This window comes from Astatotilapia calliptera, chromosome 3 (assembly GCF_900246225.1).
Source record: "Astatotilapia calliptera chromosome 3, fAstCal1.2, whole genome shotgun sequence".
Taxonomy (NCBI): Eukaryota; Metazoa; Chordata; class Actinopteri; order Cichliformes; family Cichlidae; genus Astatotilapia; species Astatotilapia calliptera.
The window spans coordinates 48921817-48944262 of NC_039304.1; the positions used below are offsets into that span (position 1 = coordinate 48921817).

The 22446-nt window shown below is 38.2% G+C and overlaps 1 protein-coding gene across 1 annotated transcript; it reads left to right on the forward strand.

Annotated features, from left to right (window-relative positions):
- Window positions 1-2076: 2076 nt before the first annotated feature.
- Window positions 2077-21195, forward strand: LOC113015380 (uncharacterized). The gene is made up of 10 exons (XM_026157401.1): window positions 2077-2139; window positions 14438-14561; window positions 14769-14813; window positions 15057-15229; window positions 16167-16269; window positions 16354-16614; window positions 16882-16972; window positions 17090-17139; window positions 18933-18998; window positions 21026-21195. Exons 1-10 carry the CDS (start codon window positions 2077-2079, stop codon window positions 21130-21132), a joined length of 1083 nt encoding a protein of 360 aa, XP_026013186.1. The 3' UTR covers window positions 21133-21195.
- Window positions 21196-22446: the final 1251 nt, after the last annotated feature.

Sequence of the window (22446 nt, forward strand, 5' to 3'; positions counted from 1 at the left end):
TGTGATCCTATTATTGACTATGAGAGGCAGACATGGGTCGTAATTACTGATGTTGCTGTGGTTATCTGCTCCCTCACTCCCACTGTTTGTCTCCATCAGATGAAGTTGAATTGTGTCCTAATCCAGTTTATCATTCTTTGGACCAGGGTGGCACTCAACCTCTTGGTGAGAATCATTGTGATATTATAGTATAAGTCTGCACCATAATATTTAGTAAAATCTTGTTAAAAAGTACAATTGCTCTACCCTCTAGAATTTTCCATAACCCCACAGCTGTGTCATCAGTACCACTCATCTTTCAACTCTTCATTATCTTCACAGCTTCACATTTCCTCCTTACTAATGCTCTGCACTTCCTGATTCACTAAGTTTCCTCGAACTGCCCTCAGCGCTCTCTTATTTGCCGATCCCTTCTTTTGTATGCTCGCCTACACTTATTCATTCTGCCATCAAGTCTAATCACCTTCTTTGGTCTGTCGACCAAACACTTTGACATTTTTCCTAACAGAACATGTTTCAGCACAGCCATTTTGATCATTTCACAAAACCATTCTTCTGCCTAATACGAAATAAGAAATGAACATTTTATTGCTAGTATAATATCACATTGTTGCCAAAATATACAATACTATGACTAACTGTTATTTTGTAGTCCTTTAATAATTATGTTGATATTAAATTGTTCTCCCTGTTTATTACATCTATTATCACAATTTAAACAATGTTATTGCTGAGATGTGATGAAAAGTGTTGTAAATAAGTGATTGAATTAGATTCAGGGCGGCACGGTGGCACGGTGGTTAGCACTGTTGCCGTACAGCAAGAAGGTCCTGAGTTCACTTCCACCATCAGACCGGGGTCTTTCTGTGTGGAGTTTGCATGTTCTCCCCGTGTTTGCATGGGTTTCCTCCGGGTACTCCGGCTTCCTCCCACCGTCCAAAGACATACAGCTTGTGGGGATAAGTTAATTGGATAATCCAAATTGTCACTAGGTGTGAATGTGCGAATGAAAGTGAGTGCGAATGGTTGTCTGTCGCTGTGTGTTGGCCCTGCGACAGACTGGCGACCTGTCCAGGGTGTACCCCGCCTCTCGCCCTATGACAGCTGGGATAGGCTCCAGCGCCCCCCGCGACCCTGAAAAGGAAAGTGGAAGCGAATGGATGGATGGATGAATTAGATTCAATTTTGTTAACCAACATATTCAATTTCATCTCTCTTCAAACAGAAACAGTGAAAATCACAGTAGCATACATGGCTTCACCAGGTATCTACCAAGCCGTGGCAGAGGATGCTTGCTATTCTACAATACCGTAGGTAAGACTGAGAACAATGATGCCTTATGCTCTGCATTCACCTAACATGTGATGAATGGTTGAGACTAATAAATTACTGATGAATCACTGGTTGCAACACCATTGGCAATCACGTTTTCTGATACCTGACATTGAGTCTTTCACTTCAAAATGGTTTTGCAGCTCTTTCCAGATGACTTTGTTTCTCCATGCTTTAGTTTCTTTTCAATCGTGGCATGATCATGTTGCTCTTTAACCTGCTTCTCTGGTTCTTTTTAAGTGATTTCTTGATTCAGTAAGAGTGGCAATATTCATGTCTGGGTATGACTAGTGAAGCTGAACTCACTGTTCCAAAAAAGTAACATTTAATAACAAACTTGTCTTACAACAGATATCAATGTTTCTTGGCATTAGTTCATGTGACATGAGTCTTTTGTAACATAACTGTATCATAGACACTAAAAATTCAAATATAAAACAAACAAAATGTTAAATTTATTTCATCCACTCATTCTTTTCTGCTCCTTGATTTCAGTGTTGCTGTTGGGTTGGAGTCGATCCTAGGAAAGGTATACCTTGGACAGGTCGCTAGTCTATCATGGGTCTGTAGCATGTCCTCAACTTGTGGAGGCATCATGGGATATTTGTGAACATACCCATGTAAACCACTGATCTCCGCCAACTCCGCCTTGAACAACACCCCAGGCCAAACCAGGACCAGGGTTTTGATAAATTGGATAAGTCTACCACAGCCCACTGTGTATGCCCTTGGCACCTTACCAGAATGCTGTATTTCCCTCCTGGACTGAGATCATCTCCATCAGTGGAGGTGGGCAGCTTCCTGCAAGTTGGAAGGACAACCCTTAGCCACTAAGGAGTAAAAGCAGATGAAATAGGGCTGATTCTTTAACATCTAGTGACCAGAAGGTTGGTGGTTTAATCCCTGGCGGCTCCAGTCTGCATGCCAAAGATCCTTGGGCAAGATGTTAACACCAAGTTGCTCTCTGATGCATCCATCAGAGTGTGAATGCTAAAAAAGCACTTAAGCATAGAAGAAAGTGCTTCTGTTAATGGATGAATAACGCATGCTGTATAAAGTGCTTTGAGTACTCTGGGAGAGTAGACTCAGAATCAGTTCATAGACAGAACATGCAGACCCCGTATAAAAAGCCATCAGCTGGCGCAAGAAATCATAATTACACAATGCAAATGAAATATAAAATTTGTAAACTGTAATCACTCCCAACCTTTTGTAAGATAAATCTCACTTTAAATTATCAATCATAACTTGAAATTAAAAGTTGCTGTTTATCAACTGATGGCATACGGTTTTTATGTTTTTTTATACTGTTCAGAATTTTCTTCTGTACTTTATCTTAAACTTTACAGAGGGAGCAAGAGAGACAGATACATGAAAGAAAAGCTTTGAAAAACATGCTCAGGTATGAGTGAGACTGAAAACATGGAAGTAACTCAGAATTATCCGGTTTTGTTTATCCTCTATTATTTGTCAGTTCAAACCAATTGTTGATCAAGTCAAGTCAAGTCAAGTCAACTTTATTTGTCAATTCTGCCACATGTACAGGACATACAGAGAATAGAAATTTCGTTACTCTCAAACCCTAGTGATTAAAAAATGCAAATAAAATAATTAAAAAGTAAAAATTTAAATAAATACAATACAATTTTACGTATAACAAAAAAAAAAAAAAAAAAGCTATGCAATATACAATATTCTTTTTTTTTTTTTTTTTTTTTTTTTTTCTAAATGATATACAATACAATATTCAAGTAAGGAGGCATAGTAGTGCAAATAGGCAAATAAATAAATTCAAATAAATCACATTACACCTTTGCAGAAAATTTTATGATTAAGCCTAATAAAAGTTAATATAAATTAAATATCAACTGCACACGTGGTGTACTGATCTACTGATGTTCAAAAATCAGAATCAGAATCGGCAAGGAAAATAATTTAAGTGACGTTGCTCACTGACAATGTGGCCAGATACAGCATTAAAGTGGAGTCAATGAATCTTAACTATATATATTCAGTACCTGTAAGTATTTGAGCTAAAGTGTAGAAAAGGGTGATCTTAATGCTTAGATTTATTTATTTCATCCAAAAAATCATACATTTTTAGCTTAGCTCAAAAAACGAATCCAACAAATCCACCCAGTGAAATTGTGACTTAGTCATAACAAACATTATCACTGATGTTACTGTAGTTACCTGTCTCTGTAGCTTTCCAACATACGATGAATGTGAACTGTCCTTTAGACTCATAGCCATGTGTGACACTAAACTGTGATTAAAAATATTTTAATAGTAAATATTACGCAACATTAAAAACTTTGTCAAGTAGTTTTGCAACAAAGGTGAGTGTTTTATTAAGCAAAAATGTGGCATCCAACTGATTTAATCAGCCTGTTGTCACAGCAGAACCAGGAACCATCGCAGAGATCCCCTCAGCGGGTCCCTACCAACCCATAGCAGAAAATCATTAATTGACTCACAACAGACGCTCCGAAAACTAATGTTTAAATTCAAAAACACATTGGTGTGTGATATGCTGAAAAGCAAATAGTTTAGTTTCTTTTTGTTCTGCACTTCCTTTATACCTTACAGTGAGCAGCGGTTTATCCAGCTTGTACTTGAACAAGCTGTACAGTACATTTTCAGATCAGGTTTGGTGTGCATGTCTATAAATTGATATAGCTCGTGTGCATGCATTTAGCTACAGATGCAAGCCATGTGGTTCTTAGCATATGTGAAGTTCGAATACTATCAAAAGAACATGTCTGTTATTTAGATGTTGAACTTAACTTAAAAGTGTATGAATGCTTTTACAAGAAAAGAGCTGCACTGACTTTCAAAAACACTCACTGTGGTTAACTCCTAATCTTAAAGTGTTTTGAAACTTTTCTGAAACAGACACACTAAGCTTGTGGTCAGCAGTCAAATATACCCGTGAAGCACGACTCTGTGCATGTCTGTAGCTGAAATATGGTTGATTAAAAAAATGGTGTCTTGTTTGCAGCCACGTCTACTCAATAAAGCCAAAGACTTTCTATATTTGTTTGGTCAGACTGTGTGAAATCAGATGACGGGAGCTCAGTGGGTGTTAGTGATGCTATGATAATGAAGGAAGTGAGGTGGTGCACAAATAGTGCTTATTTCTTTAACCCAGATGCCATCCAGAAGCTCAACCTGATCAGGAGATACTCCCTGATCTAAATTCTATTCTAGGCCCAAAACTAACAAAAAAGGAGAACTGCAATGTGTTTTCTCCCACTACACTTTCATTCATAAATGATCAAAAGTAGAAATGTTAAGTATTAATCCCTGACAACTATTGCTTTTGATAAAGTAAACATTTATACAACATAAAGCTTTTTTACTTACATGTATATGGTACTGATATATTCTGGCTGAGTACACACAGACCTCCGCAATGCTAAAGCTTTTTTTCTTTAGATGGTTTGGCGGTGACGGGTTATCTGGTAAAGATCACAGATCAGCTCTGCTACCATCTAATGGCTATTGTTGGTATTGCTATGCAAGGTGACCAGAAAAATAAAAAGTGCCACAGTATCTAGAGACTTACTAACTCTGGATAAAAAACTATGAAACTGTGAGTGTGTGTCTGTGGGCGTGTGGCAAAGTTTCTCTTGACGCTTTCATTTTCCAGCTCAAACTGTCCTCTACAGCAAAGATAAACCTTGAGGTATCACTGAAAGGAAAAAAACAATGTGCACTGTCCCCTTTTAGGATTTGGTAACAGGGCAGAGGTCATATCATACTAAATGCTTTTAATATATATTTAGATGAGTAATGCATGTTACTCATTTTACTAATGCTTGAAAATACTATTAAAACTACAAGTCAAAATATTTAGACATGCTTTCTCATATAATGGTTTTTCTTTATTTGTAATACTTTCAACATTGTAGATACAAAATAAAGACACTAAATATATTATTAATATATAAACATATTAGGCTAGATTTATGGAATTATGTAGCAAAAAATATATATACATAACTCTAAATATGTCATATAATATAGATTCCTCAAAGTAGTCACTGTTTGCTTTGTTGACTGCATTGCAAACCTTTGGCCTTCTCTCAATGAGCTTCATAACGTGAAACCTGAAATACTTTTCACTTCACAGGTGTGTCAGGGATCATTTGTGGAATTTCTTGCTTTGGTTAGGACCACAAGTTGTGTTGTGCCGAAGTCAGGTTGGTAAACAGCTGACAGCCTTATTTGACAGCAGGTAGAATTCATATCATGGCACGAACCAATCAGCTAAGTAAAGAGAAATGACAGTCCATCATTACTTTAAGAACTGAAGGTCAGTCAGTGTGGAAAACTTCAAATGTGACCCCAAGTCGCACTTGACAGGAAGACCAAGAGTGACCTCTGCTGCTGGGGATAAAGTGGCCAGCTTAAAGTTAATAGCATCTCGGATTAGAGCCCAGACAAATGCTACACAGAGTTCCAGTAGCAGACACATCTCCACATCAGCTGTTGAGAGGATACTGTGTTAATCAGACCTTTATGGTCAAATTGCTGCTAAAAAACACTACTAAGGAAAGCAACAAGCAGAAGAGATTTGTTTGGGCTAAGAAATCTGCACTTTGGTCTGATGTGTCCAAATTTGAGAAGTTTGGTTTTACCTGTATTTTTAAATGGATTGGTTACAGGACTTTTCTACTCTACATGACCTTTCAAAGCACGTTTTTCGTTGAGAGTCACTAACACAAAAAAAAAAAAAAAAAAAAATCTGGACGCTACAGCTTTAAGCAGCTGTGTGCTCTCCCGCGGACGATCACTGTCTAGCACAACACCTGGAGCTAAAGGGACTAAACAATCGCATGAGTGCTGCTGTTTGACTGAGGAAGAATAAAGTAGTCGTGGTAATCCAATCACATGACCACTTAAAGACAAAGCAACAAGGTGATATATACCAGTTTTTAAATTGTGTTGATAGGCCACGTAAAACCAGAGTCATGATAAACAATATATACGCGGCGTTTTTTCCTCAATAGTTTCGTCACGTTTACTGTCTAAGGACAGCGCTAGCAAACACTCTCTGCTTATGAGAGAGAGAAAGAGAAACAGGGCAAGTTTTAGGAGTGAGGGCGAGAGAGAGAGAGAGAGAAAGACAGCAGAAAATGAGACAGAGCGAGTTTTGACATGTGAGAGATTTGTGACGTTTAGCATGTTTGGAGTGTGTAGTTAGTGTGTAGTGTTGTGGATAGTTTTGAGTTGTGTGTCAGAACAATGAGGCGATTGCTGTCTCCAAGTATAAAACAGGCGTGATACACCTGCTGCTGTCAGACCTGCAGGTATCAGGCTGTGATGTTCTCCTTTATAGTGGACAGAAATTATGTTTTGGGAGTGGCACAAATAATTTGTGTGGCATCTTATTGAATGCAGAACAGCTGATTGTTCTGTAAATAGTTTGAAATGGTTATTTTTTAAAAATCAAGGTAAAAGGTAAATGGGTGCAAATAACTGTGTTGTTTGTAAAACTTGTGCATAGGATTTTAAAACTGACAATTTAGATTTTCATTTAAACATGTTTTGTGGTTGTTACAGTAAAAAATATAACTTTTTCGACTCTGATTTTATGTTTTTTGTCTGATTTTAGATCAATTGTGTTAATATAGTATGTAAAAAATGAAAACATCACTATAAATTCAGACATGTGAGGTTGTGCTGAAAAGGATGATACCAAACAAGGCAAAGTAAATAGTTTTTAAAGGTAAAATGTGGAGGGAAAATCAAAAGTAGTTAAAAATGGCCATTTATACTCTGGACCCCAGAGGGTTAAACGTTTTTTTAAAGTAACTCAATTGTTACTTTTCAAGTATTAATTACTTTTAGAATATTGTAACTCAGTTACTATTTTTGAAGAAGTAACTAGTAACTATAATTAATTACTTTTTCAAAGTAACTTGCCCAACACTGCTGAGGACACAGTTTGAAAGTTAATTGTCTGCTTTCCAAGGACTTTCCTCTATACACAGACTACACAACTACTATCACCACTGTGCAATATTTAACTTTCTGGACCAAAGAGTCCTGCATTTTGGGTCATATATATATATATATATATATATATATATATTAGGGGTGCAACGATATTCGTATCGATATTGAACCGTTCGATACAGTGCTTTCGGTTCGGTACGCATATGTATCGAACAATACAACATTTGTAATTTATTTTATCAACTTTCCTTCTGACTATGCTGTCTGTGTTGAGCGCTCAGTGAATCTGCGTTCGACTACTCCGCCTAGGCTGAGTAGTCACTGAGCGCTCAACACAGACAGCATAGTCAGAAGGAAGAGCGCAGGGCAAGCTAGCAAGACAGAAGTTAAGCTCTCCTTGCAACATGGACCCCCCCCCCCCCCACCCTCGTTCAGATCTGGAATTATTTTGGTTTTCATGTGATGTATGACCCTGAAGGTAAGCGAGTCATGGACTAAAGTAAAACAGTATGTTGGATGTGCCATGCAATGCTCAATTACATGGGTGGGAGCTAGTGTGTTAGCGCAGTTAGCTCGTTAACGTGTTGGCCGTCTAGCCCCATGCACAGGGCGATCGGTGGTAGCTCGTTAACGGAGATTTGCCGTGTTGTGGCGTTAAGGTCATTTCAACGAGATTAACCTGAAAGCACTAGTGGGAACACAACGAATATGACTGCACATTTACATCATCCTAGTGCAAAGACAAAAACAACAAGCATGCTACTAACTTTAGCCGAGTCATTTAGACAGCTGTTAGCACATGATTCTCCTTATGCTGCTGAGAATATAGCCCAGAAGAAGCGGATAGTATAGCTTTTATTTTGGAAAGAGGCATTTCTCTGTAATAAACTCTCTTTTCCAAAGATGAGTGATTCCTCAATCAGATACAGGGCTCGCAAAATCGCTAGCCCGACGTCCTGGGGCTAGCGATTTTTTTCAGATGGGCTACCCTGCCCGTCGGGCTATTGTAGGAAGGAAAAATCTATGTCAATGCTTTTGCATTCTTTCGGAAATGTAGCTGGGTAATTATGTCATTGACATCGGTGAGCCACTGTCAATATGTGACATATTGAAATCGCGTTTGAATTTGCGCTTGTTTTTTTGCTTTCACTTTGCAATCGCGCGAACTGTGTATAGAGAGCGACAGTACTGATCTGTGAGTGATGATAATTTGCGCACCAATTCCTCTGACGTTGTCTTATCAATCGTTAGCTTACTATGCAAACATGACAAGTAAAATCTCCCGCAACAAGCTTAACCTTCCTCTCGTGTTAGCTTTCTGTTATCATCTCTTATGTTAGCGGGTCGGTTTTGACCCGTGAATTAAATCAGCTATAAAATATACTAAAAACAATAAGTTATCATCCAATTTGTTTCTCGTCTCTTGGTTACCTTGTTAGGCTTCCTTATCCATGAAAATGTTGGTTTTAATACTTTTGGTGTGGGCATCTGGGTCTTTTTTTGTCACTATACCCCTCGATTTCAATAAAAAAAAAAAAAAAAGTAAAATTAACCTCAAGAGAATCATATTAATAAATACAAGTTTTCTGTGTTACCTGAGTATTACTGAGGGGTATAGGACACATCTCTTAAATAAATCTGTTTTATTGATTTTTTTCATTTTAAGATTAATAACTAAAATGACATCTATGGTGTTACGGGTCAATTCTGACCCATAGACATTTACATCAAGAAAAGACAAAAAAAGTTTTTTTTTTTTTCAGCAGTAGACCTTTAATATAAACTGAAAAAAAGAAAAAGTCCACTCCTCCTTTGTTTTGGTTATAGCCGTGGGTAATTGTGGGCTTTTTATCACTTCCCAATGATACAGCTTCACCTCAGTTTCCTTTGTGAAGTTCTTGTCCGAGGTCATATCTGATAAAAAATAAAATAAAATATCACAGCTGATATTGTGATCCTGCAGTCCAGTGGTCATATGGAGGACCACACATTTTCATTGTTTCTTCTCAGGGGTGCCACTCGCAGCTTTGACTGTGAAAATCTGTACATTCCAGGCATAGTTGGTTTTTGCATCTCAGGCTTCCCAGATTTTTCTGCTGTTTTTCCCTGGCTTACTGGGTATATATTGCCGGAAGGGGCATTTTCCTCAAAAAGTGGACAAGACATTCATCCACTGTCACTGGCCCTGGGATGAACATCAGTGGAAGAAGCTGCACCCATCTCTCCCAGACATCCCTGATGGGAGCAAGTTTGTCAGACCTCGGTCTGGTCTCTCTGTTGTCAAATCTGAGGACTCTTGAATCAAAATGATATCAAATGTGTGAAGTGACATCGTTGCCCAGAAAATGTTTCTGCCTGTCGATGCATCCCATAGACGATCAGTGGCCTCATTGCAGCATCTGTACACTCCAGCAAGAACAATGAAAGCATCCAGGTATTCCTCATCATGTCGCCATTGACTTTTTTTCCTTCAAGGTTTATCATAGTAATGATGATTCTTTCTAGTGACAATGGCATAAATATCTCAAAACATCTCTTGATGTCACTGACTTTGGTCAGAGCAAACCTTGTGATTCCAGGGGTCATTTTGATGACATTTGCAGCAGCTGCCCTGCCATGTACATCATGAGGTACTGAGCTCCAAAAGATCTTACCATTTTTGGACTTGAATCTTTCAGCAGGAGTAGCTTCAGCACCAGCGACCTCCACCTCTGATCAGATGTGTCTGTGTCTTCTGGATGATAGTCCACATTGTCTTCCTCCTTAGAAACCTGCCCATCTGAATCGCTATGCTGCTCTGTGTCCTCTCCTTCATTTTCACCAAAAATATGATCCAGAACTTAGCTCACTGTGAATCTTCTTCTCATTTTTTGTATGCTGCAAATTGTAAATGTGCACTCTGGAAGTCAAATGGCCACTCAAATAGTGAATTCACCTCACATGCCCGTGTTTATTTTGTTTTGTTTTTGTGCAGGTATACTGCAAAAAACATGCAAAATAAGAATCCCCTAAAGCTCATATGATTAGGAGAGGCGCTTGCTGTAAGTGTTTTAGCTGACAGTGCACTTATGATTTCAGTTTTGGCTTTAATTATTGCTTTATACTCATAATATTATACCTGGGTCGAAACCGACCCTAACAACACAAAGGTCATAATTTCAACTAGGGCATTTTATAATTTAGTGAAAATAATTTTTTTTATTTTATTTTGTAGAAATAGAGGTTCCTGACAAAGTCAAAAAGCCTTGATACAATAAACAAATGTATGTGATTTTTTTATGCATTTGAAATTTAAAATGGGTCGGTGCCGACCCTAACACGAGAGGAGGGTTAAACATGTGAGAGGTTGATCGTGCAGAGAATCGCTGAGCATTATGTGAGTGCGTGTGTAAAAGCAGCAGGATATATATTGTAGCGGATCAGGGCTGTTCGGGGTTCTGTTTGTACAGTTATGTTTTGTTTATGTTGCCATAGTGACGGGTGACGCCCTCTCGCTGCGACGGTGTGTCCTTCCGGGGTCAGAGGGCGCCCTGTGTGGTGGTGTTGTTGTTGTTGTTGTTGTTGTTGCTGTGCTGTTGCCGCGCTGAGCAGTTAGCTAGCGGCAGTGTTCTTCTGCAGATGTCAATAAACGGCTGTGCTCCCTGGCTAGCTCACGGGAAGCAAGACCAAACGATACCTCCGTCTCCTCCTTGTCTGAGCTCGCCACAATATTTTAGTTCTGCTGAGCCAAATAAGACAGGTCAGGGTGAAGAAGTGACAGCCAAAGAAAAACTTACCACAAAACGGAAAAGTTATGACAAATCAGACTATAAGGCAAAAAGAAAGTGCAGCTTTATGGTTTCATGGACAAAAGAATTTCTGTGGCTGCAATATGACAAGCGAAATAACCAGGGCTGCACATAAGTGGTCCGCAGGTGCGCATTCGCTGTCAAAATAAAAAACGGGCACAAGATAAGAAGTTGCAACGCGTGTTTGCATACATAAGATTTTCAGGAGGAGGACAGACATTTGTTTAGAACTCTTAAAGATGTCGAAGAAGCAAGTTCCTTTAAGCAATTACTGTGATGTTCCTCCACCTCCAAAGAAATGTCAGAAGGAGTCCGAACCACAAAAGAAGCACGTATTGTCGGAAAAGTAGTTGCAGGAGGTGAGCTGGCTTCAAACAAATGATGAACGCACAGAGATGTGGTGCGGAATGTGCCGTGAAAATTTAATAAATGACAAATTAAAAAGGCATGAACTTTTTTTTGTATCGAAAAAATATCGAACCGTGACACCAAAGTATCGAACCGAACCGAACCGTGAATTTTGTGTATTGTTGCACCCCTAATATATATATATATATATATATATATATATATATATATATATATATATATATATATATGCAAAGCTAGATATATGGAATTATGTAGCAAAGAAAAAAATACATAATTCTAAATATGCCTTATAACATAGACTCCTCAAAGTAGTCACTGTTTGCTTTGCACTGCAAACCCTTGGCCTTCTCTCAATGAGCTTCAAATCAAATCAAATCAAATCACTTTTTATTGTCACATCACATGTGCAGGCACACTGGCACAGCACATGCGAGTGAAATTCTTGTGTGCGAGCCCCACAAGCAACAGAGATGTGCAAACACAACAACACAAACGAGCAAAATACAAGAATGGCCAACCTGAAACTAATAAATATATGTACAATATATAATAGTGTATGCATTTCTGGATGTGTATACTAAATATTTTCCTACGTGTGTGTGTGTGTGTGTGTGTGTGTGTGTGTGTGTGTGTGTGTGTGTGTATGTATACACATTTTTACAAATTAAATAGTAAAAAAATAAAATAAAATAATAATAATAATAATAAAATATATAAAATAATATATACAGAGTTGAATATGTGCAAAACAAGTGGCATTTATATACAGTATGTAGTGCATAATGTTGAAGTTCCAGTAGTGAAGCTGAGGTGTCTATGACGTGTTCAGCAGTCTGATGGCCTGATGGGAGAAGCTGTCTCTCAGTCTGCTGGTACGGGACCGGATGCTGCAGAACCTCCTTCCTGATGGAAGCAGTCTGAACAGTTTATGGCTGGGGTGACTGGAGTCCTTGATGATGATCACGATGTAGTCCAAGTGTTGGTTGTTAAGCTTATCGTGGGAATGCTTTACAACCATTCAGAGATGAACTTACACACTTGCTTTAATTCTCTGGGATAGAGATGCTCAGAGGTGGTTTTGTGATATTTAATCGATTGGATCACATTTTTATTTCTCCCTGATATCCGATCCAGTAACTTAGGTCAGGATCAGACTGATAGCAATACTGTATATTGGATCAGTCAATTTCTAGTAGCTACCATCACGGTCTTGCAGAGAATCACATCAACCACTATTCCTTAAATATTTAGGTGATGAATTATTAGTTGAAGGTGTGGGAAACGGGGAGACCAGGAAGGCAACTCAATAGAAATGAGCCTCCCAAATAATTTGTGCAAGATGACCCCAAATCAGTTGACAGTCACTCGGTGAGGCAATGGCCTTTTTAATTATTTTGTTGTTATTTTATACTTTTTAAAATTAAGCTAAAAAAGAGGTGCTCAAATGAGGAAGAAAAAACGAGAACAGAATATTTAGGACTGCCAGGACCTTCAGTTTACGCAGTGTTGTCTTTGACTGTTGTTTATGATGCTGAACACAAGGCCCAGAAGATGAAGTCATGTCGAGTAATTTGTGATTTTCTGAAGGTATTTGTACACTGTTATGACCTACATGTTGAAAATATGTGCTTATACTCTAATGGGTGTGTAATATATCTAGAAGCTGGTCCACTGAAATAAGTCAGGTGCAGTGGTTAATGTGTTTTTCTTGTTTGTTTCAAGCTTATATACTTGATATTTGACTTTCTTTTAGAAATATAAATATTCAGCTTTAGGCATGATAATAAAGTGACTCGTCCTATGACCTTCCCCATGTTGATAATCCAAAGCTAGAATGATGCTATTGATTGAGACAGAGAGAGAGAGAGGGAGAGAGAGAGGCAGACTGAGGCTCAAAGATCATTGTAACTGATAAATAACATAAGTGGGGATTCAAAATTCAATTCATGAGTCAAATAATATTTTTATCATATCTTTATTCTGTCTTTATTTACTGATTCCTTTGATATTACTCAAAGGTCACTAGGTGGTGCATGGCGCTAAGGAGAAATGGAAACCCCCTTAGATGCAAGTTCTGCAGTCAAGCTGTAAACAAGCTCATGTCATATTCATCTTTCTTTTAAAATACTGGCAACATAACCCTCATAAAGGCACCATCCAGATCACTGTGCTTCATGTACAAAATCCTTATCATCTCTCACAGAAATCCTTAAAGCAGTCCAGTCATATTTACCTTTTAAAACTGATGATAACATCATTGCATCATTAAAGTGTCTCTGCTAATGTTAGGATATTTTCAATGGGCTAATGTTAGTGCTGAAACAATTGGGTCAAATGTAAACGTAGCCATAATAGAGCTTTGCTCTGAGTATTAACACCTACTCTTTAGGGGAATGTCGGAGGCATAAACCCGTATGCACATGTAAATATAACTCTGGTAACTCTGGCAACACTGTAGATCGCAACTGATTTAGTTCAGTGCTATGAATCAAGAATAAAAAAGTGAATGTGAAATGACTACATGTTGTGTTGAAGGCAGCACTAGTGTGACTTTCTGGTTATAAATGGAATTACTGAGGTTTAACCCATATAACAGCAGATTGGAAACTATTTAGAGTTGTTTCAAGTCTGTTTTTGTGTCTGATGCAAAAACATCACTGAGTTCAGTGTTTGTCTCTGTGTCAGACTGTGAGAAAACAGCTCTGTTGTTGACTCTGGTGTCACACCAGTTTAATATCTGTACAACTACACGGTGCAAAATATTCATTTAGTCAGTGCTTTCTTATTGGTGAGGATTTCCAATGACTTAAAGCTACTTGAGCTTTCCTGTAGTGCTACATGAAAATTTAGTTATAAGCTGTTAGTATTACTGTGACTGACTAAGCCATCACTGGTATAATGTAAGTATAACAAAGGTGAATGTTAAAAAGCTACAAATAGATTTGAAAGCGTCAGTCTGTGTTCTCTTTCATCTACCACAGCAACAGCTCTGCTTCTCTATTTACAATCTTTACATAGTTGATTCACAAAGGTCATACAGGAAGCATCTATTGGTTGGTCTCCGGCAAGACATCATGGAGGTCAGAGCTCTGTGCATCAGACTGTGTAAGTAGTGTCTCAGTTTATACATGAAAATTAAACTATAAAGAGTTTGTTAAGGTTAACAATGTTGTTAAAAGGCTGTGGTTATTTAAAGCTTTCATGTAGCAGAAACCTTTGGTGACACCTTAGAAACGTAATAAGGAATAGCAACTGTAACTCTAAGAGTTGGCATGTTTGACATCTTTTGGTAACATTTTTTTCTCTTTTCAGTGATAATTGTGCTGATCCTGCAGTGTGCACATGATCAGAAAGTTGGTGGGTAATATCTGTGTACTTGTTGTCATTTTGCTATAAGTGGAAAATATGATTTATTTAAACACAAAAAAGAACATTTTAGTCAATCACCACTTGTACTGGGTTTAGTCACATTTTATTGCATATTTTATTGGCTATTATAGTTTTCATTTTGGGTTTTTTATTGTAAAACTAAAACCCAGGAGTTTGTTAATTTATTAATAAACTGAATCCATTTTTGTTTTTTTGGTCATTTTTTCTCAGATGCAGTTTCTCTTCGTATTGTTCCAAACAAATCCCAGTTTTTTGAATATGAGTCAGCCAGCTTTTACTGTGGGGAGATCTCTCATGGACATGTGTTATATAAGATGACAGAGGAAGCAAAGCAATGCAACAAAACCAGCAAGAAAACAACAGGTTCAGAGTGTACAATTACCGTATTTCCCGGACTACAAAGCGCACCTAAATATTAGCCGCACAAGCTAAAATCAGGGGAAAATCCTGTTTTGTACATACATTAGCCGCACCTGACCAAAAGCCGCAGGTGTTTCAATGTTGACTTATCATATGTAAGAGAATATGCACAAAGGGAATTGTCAGGAAAGAGATGGCTGTTTGGAGACATCACTTTTATTAATATTTTGAAAAACAAGTTATGGGTACATATTTGCACATGTAGTACATAACAATAACCTACAGCACACCAGAACAATAGATTCGGCCTACCTTTTAGGCTCAGGTGCAGTGACACAGCTTTAACAAGAAGAAAAGTCAGTCATTCACCATCTTTCTCTTCTTCCGCACTAAAACCACCAAAGTCCTCTTCTCCAGTGTCGGATACAAACAGGCTCATGATGGCTTCGTCATCCACTCTTCTTCTCTCCTTCGTTTCAAAACCAAAGAAATCCTCAGTGTCAGAGTCGAACACCCTCAGAAGGGCCGTGGCGGTGTCCTCCTCTCCATCATGCAGCAGTCCAGCCCTTCAAAATCCGTTGGTGATCGTGGATGTTTTCACACTTTTCCACGCTGTCAGAATCCACCGGTGGAGTTGGGCATAACTTGCTTTTTGGGCATAACTTGCAAGTTTATCGCCGCTCATCATCCACGCCTCCCGCTGAACGCGTAGCGCTACTTTGAAGTTTGTTTTTCGCGCTACTTCGTACGGCACTACGTTGCCTGGCGGACGGACATGTGACTAACATACCACTCTTGAACCCCGATCCTTCCGCCAGGCAACGTAGTGCCGTACAACAGCGGAACACACAAAACAAATCGTCTTACGATATGACAAAAATCACGGACAATCCATAGAAAAGCCGCACCTGACTAAAAGCCGCAGGGTTCAAAGCTTGTGCAAAAAGTAGCGGCTTATAGCCCGACATTTACGGTAATCCTCTTCATGCACTTGACAGTGGAGAATACTGGTGTGGGACAGCAGGAGGGAAGAGAAGCAACAATATCGGCATCACTGTCACTGGTATGATTGAAAAAAGGCAGTAATATTTTGTCACAAACAAACACAAGTTCAATATTTTATAAATTTAACTCACTTGCTGTTCAGCTGGTTCTGTTATTCTGGGGATTGCTGCTGTTCCTGTGATGGAGGGAGATGCTGTGACTCTACGCTGCAGAAACAAGATCCTTTCCTCCAGCATCGCAGCTGATTTCTATAAATATGGGTGTCACATAGGGAGCAGCTCAAGAGGAAACTTGACCATCACCAGAGTTTCCAAGTCTGATGAAGGACTTTACAAATGTAAGATCTCAGGAGGTGGAGAATCCCCAGAAAGCTGGCTGTCTGTCTCTGCGCCATGTCTCACAGGTGAGAAACAGCAATTTTCCAAAAATATTTATACATATGTGTGAAACAAATATTTTAAGATGCTATTTTCTTCCTGAAAAAAACTTTAAGCACAGCTGTTGAGTCTGTTTTTCCTTTGTTTCTGTTCTGTTGCTGTAACTGAGGTTTCCTTTAACCTCAGTTATTTAAGAATGTTATTTGAATCTTCTAGAGAACTTGACTGCAAGATTTGTAACATTTTAAACAATGTGCAAGTGCGAAGAAGTTAATTACCATTTCACTGTACAGCTTCCACACCCTGGATAATTGCTACTATTTTACTGACCACTCTGATTATTGTGGTGATGGGACTCTATCTCTTCTGCAAAGATTGGTACAGAGGTAAAAAAAAAAAAAAAAAATCAAATAAATTTCTAATGTTTCTTGAGTTTCTTTAAGTTCTGTTGTTGCAGTAATTTTTCCTTTTTTCCCCCTTTTTTTTTCACTACTGGTCAATGGCATATGGTTCAGGCCCAACTGAAGATCAAACAGGACAGAACACAAACAGTAAGAAATCTACTATTAGGGGGCACTAGCCAGCCTCCATTTATTAGGATCACATAAAAAGTCTGTGAAAATACTCAGTCATCCAGGTCATCATAGTCTAAGAAGCTTGGAAAGAAAAGCTTTCCGTTTTCCAAGGTGTAAAAATGGCTGTAGGTCACAATCAGCCAAGGTTTCAGGTGAGCTCATTGTGAAACATAGCCCCACCCTATCATGTGATTTCCTGAGGTCAGATGTCTTTAAACACTATGCAAGTGTGAAGAAGTTAAAGAAGTTAAAGACAAAACTCCTAAACAGAAACTTAACAATGTGGTGTATGCTGTACAGTGCAGCAAGGAATGCCCAGACCTCTACATTGGAGAGACCAAACAGCCACTTCACAAGTGCATGGCACAACACAGAAGAGCCACCTCCACAGGACAAGACTCAGCAGTCCATCTGCATCTTAAGGATAAAGGACACTCTTTTGAGGATGCCAATGTTCACATTTTGGACAGAGAGGACAGATGGTTTGAAAGAGGAGTGAAAGAAGCCATCTATGTCCACTGTGAGCGACCATCTTTGAACAGAGGCGGGGGTTTACGACACCAACTCTCTGCCATCTATAATCCAGTTTTGAGATCCCTTCCCAGACGCCTGAACGCCCACTCACATCCTGGGCCATCTGATCTCAGGAAATCACATGATAGAGTGGGGCCAGGTTTCACAACGAGCTCACTCGAAACCCTGGATGATTGTGAAGCTTCTTCAGATCATGACAGATTCAGATTGTGACCTACACCTATTTTCACACATTGGCTCATGTGACTAGGTTGAAGATCATTAGGGGGTCCTTTGGCCCTCTTGGGGGAAACTCCCACAGGGCTTAAATCTGGGACTCTCCACCATTTGACCTTAGAACTGAAGAAACTACTTCAAGCAACTTAAAGAAGTCCAGACGCTTTTCTTTCTAAGCCCCTTAGATCACATAAAAAGCTATTAAAACCCAACCTAAGTTTTGGGGGATTTTTAGACCTTTAAGAAATACTGTGGAATCTGATGGTACACGTTTTCATTATTAATGATCAGATAGGCATCACTTTTTAACAAGGCATGTTTGAATGTTCACTTCCTGGACTTACACCTCAGATAAAGTATCTTATATGAAGGTCATGAGTTTGCTGATAAAAGTGAGAATGGTTGTGCTTGTTTTATAACCCGAGGCATGCCTTCAGCCTCCATTAGAACTAATGTAAATTAGAAATATTTTTTTAGATTATATACATGAAAATTATTACTTAAAAAGCCCACAAGTTAAAAAACAAACAAAACAAAAACACAAAAACATGAACTTATTTCATTTCATTGTGCATAAATGAACGATGGTTTTTATTTATTTACTTATTTTAATAACTGTGAAGGAGAAATACACCCTTTTCAATTCCATTTGTTTTTAAAGTACCAAATCACAGCAATAGTCACCCGAGGTACTTTATATTTGTAATGTAAAGACCTAAAGTAATACACCGGAAACTCAACAAATTTAAATGATTAAATTTCGCTTTTTTGTGAATCTCTAAATCAAGTACAGTGTGTAGTATTTAGTATTGAGTGTTTAGTCGTGTGTTTAGGAATTGTACATAGCTTACAGCTAGCTTGTGCTTTTCCTGTTAGCAGTGAGGTTATGTTTCCTAATTTGGAATATCAGAAAACATGACATTAGTTCTGTTAAATACAAGAAAAGGCAGACATGGGTCGTCATCACGAATTTTACTATGGTTATCTGCTCCCTCACTCCCACTGTTTGTCTCCATCAGATGAAGCTGAATTGTGTCCTAATCCAGTTTATGATTCTTTGGGCCAGGGTGGCACTCAACCTCTTGGTAAGATTCATTGTGATATTACAGTATATTTCTGTTTGGGTAATAATGTGACAGAAACGCAATAAGTCATAACATTTAGTAAAATCTGCTGTCTCCCCTGGAAAAACCTAAGTCATCAGTAACACTCATCTTTCAACCCTTCATTATCTTTATAGCTGCTTTAATTTCTTCCTTACTAATCCGCTGTACTTGCTGATTCACTAACTCTCCTCGATCCCCCCCCCCCCTCGCTCATGCTCTTTCATTTGCTAACCCCTTCTTTTTTTTTTTTCTTTTTTTTTTTTTTTTTGCCTGTCACGTTTGGCTCTTTTGCCATCAGAATTGTTGTCTAAAGGCAAAGAAAGATGCCCAACGGATTTACTTTACCAAATTGACCATCCCAGCCTTGCCATAATGGTCCATTTGATTCACCTTTTATTGTTTATTTTATTTTCACTTGCTGAATACGGGACAGACTTGACTGGGGGAAAGAAGGGGAGAAAGAAAGAGGGAAAGAGAAACAGCTGAGAAGAGGGATGGGGGAGAAGGGCAAAAACCAAAAACCAACAGAGTGAGCAGAAAAAGAAAAGAAAAAAATGCATATATCAATCACCTGGGTCACCTGCTGAGAAAGAAAAAAGAAAACAAGCAGAAGAGAACAAGAGTAATAGAATAAACAACATCACAATGATATATGGGAATATGACAGTAAATACTAAATATTACACATTATTGTGCAGCACATAAGATCAACACAACACAGTGTGCTTTGAGGTAGGAGCCAAAAAGGGTGTAGTTTGTGGGTGTGATCACCCGTGGTACACCTGTGAGCATGGACGCGCTTGTTTTTTTTTTTTTAAAAGGTTCCTTCATGTAATGATCTGCTAGAGGTTAACCCCTTCTATTGAATTCTTACCTACACTTATTCATTCCGCCATTAAGTCTCATCGTCTTCTTTCGTCTGTCCACCAAACACTTTCTTGACCCTGACAGAACATGTTTCAGCACAGTCATTTTCATAATTTCACAAAACCATCCTTCTAACAAAAACGTTTACTTCCAAACACTGCAAATACATTACTATTTTGATGCTATCATAGTATTTCTACCACACTGTGGTGGCATCTGCTATCTTTTGTGCTGTGGTCTGCTGGAGTGGTGGAATGGCAGAGAGGGACATGGGGAAACTCAACAAACTGGTCAGAAGGGCCAGCTCTGTCCTGGACTGTCCGCTGAAGTTTATTGAGCAGGTTGGGGAGTAAAGGATGTTATCTAAGCTGACATCCATCATGGACAACACCTCCCACCCCCTGCATGAAACTGTACGAGCACTGAGCAGCTTGTTCAGCAGTAGACTTTTACACCCACAGTGTAGGAAGGAGCGCTACCGCAGGTCATTATTACCAGCAGCTGTCAGACTGTAACACAGCTTAACATTCTTTTGGTCAGCTTCCTCATCAGCTGTTTAATTATTCTCTATACACTGTATATTTCATCCACCCCCCCCCCCCACACACACACACACACACACACCACCACACACACACACACACACACACACACTCTCTCGTGTACATAGCCCTGTACATATTTTATTTGTTTGTGTTTCAGTTGCTTTTGTATATAGGACTAGCTTGTGTCTTTTTTCTATTTTTTCTTTATTCCTTTCACTGTAACAGTAACTGTAACACCCAAATTTTCATTCGTAGGATAATAAAGGTTTATTCTATTCTAGTCTATCAATAGTATCACATTGTTGCTGGTTTTGCTACATAGGTATTGTTACATGTCTTGCCTCTGTTGATTACCACATCATATACATTTTCAGTTTGACATTATTCAGCTAAAATCCAAAGCTGTTATTTGAATTCCCTTAATAATGTTATAATTAATTATGTTGTAATTACATTGTTCTCCCTGTTTATTGCATCTATTATCACAATTTGAACAATGTTATTTCAGAGATATGATGAAAAGTGTTGCTGATAACTGTTTGAATTGCATACAAATTTGTTAACCAACAAATTCAATTCTATCTCTCTTCAAAGCAGAAACAGTGAAATCTGCTGTTGCATACAAACCTTCACAAGATATCTACCAACCTGTGGCAGAGGAACCTTTCTATTCTACAATTAAAAAACATGCCCATCACTGAGTGAGACTGAAAACAAGGAAGTAACTTAGAAACATCCCGTATTGTTTATCGTGTATCATTTTTGCAGTCAGTTAAAATCTGTGTATTGTGTATTCGTAAGTGCTTACTGTATTACAGGTCTCTGTATAATGATACGTAAAGAATTCACAATGATTAGAAATGTGAAAACAAATTTACTTCAGATTTTGGTGTCAATTCACAAATGAATTGAATTAAATTGAGTTCCAAATGTTACAGGTGATTGCATTAGATAACAGCTCAATCATCTGGACTTTATTTGTTTTGAGCTTTCTTTCTCAGTTACAAATGAGGCCCAGTGGAGTAAAGGCATAAAAAAGAAATAGTCATGTTTCCAACCTTGTTAGCATGGTCCAACTATAAACATGGTTATGGATAAAATAATTCATGTATTGCTAATGATATATTTCACAAATCAGCTATTAATGTCATTATAACTTAATATAATGAATGAAGTACTATGATTTTATTCTGTGTGGATTTTTGTGCCCCCTGCATCCAAGTACTGTGTGTGTAGGTGTGTGTCTGTGTACTTCATGAGGACATAGCATTTGGTCTTCAGAAAACAAAACCCTCCATCCTCATAATTTTGAAGTCATTTTTGAGGTTCAAGGCTCCCTTCGTTGACTTTCTGTCAATTTTAGGGAACACTTTTTAAAGATTTAATTAATTAATTTTATGATCATGATTCTGAATGGGCTGACACCGCTGCATCAGTCTGACAATATTCATGGTCACACTCTTATAAGGTCATCCAATGAAATGATCCTAAATAATCCAAGAACTAGACTTAGAAAAAACTGACGTTAAAAACTGAGGTGGCCACTTCATGTTAGAACTGCCCAAACTGATTCTACAGTACTTTTAACTGTTTATTCTTTAGTCTTTGATTCAAGCTAAAGTGGCCTCACGGTGCAGAGATAGTCTCTCACTAAGAGAACCAAGGTTACACCGTAACCGTACGATCTCGTAATGTTTTTTCTTCTCATCATTATTATTATTTCTTTACTTGTTCAACATAGGTGTTATCCATGGACATGTAGTGTTTTATTTTATTTTTGTTTAATCATTAAATAAAGGAATTGAAAAATAAACAGGATCTTCTTTGTTTCAGATACAGTTTCTTTTTATATCATTCCAAACAGATTACAGTTCTTTGAATACAGTAACAGTAACATTTTATTGTGAAGGGGTCCTGCTGCAGCAAAATTAATACGTCAACACCAGCAGGATCATCCTGCATCATTAAAAATATTTGTACAATTTACAGTGGAGTGTACTGAGACTGAAGGAGGA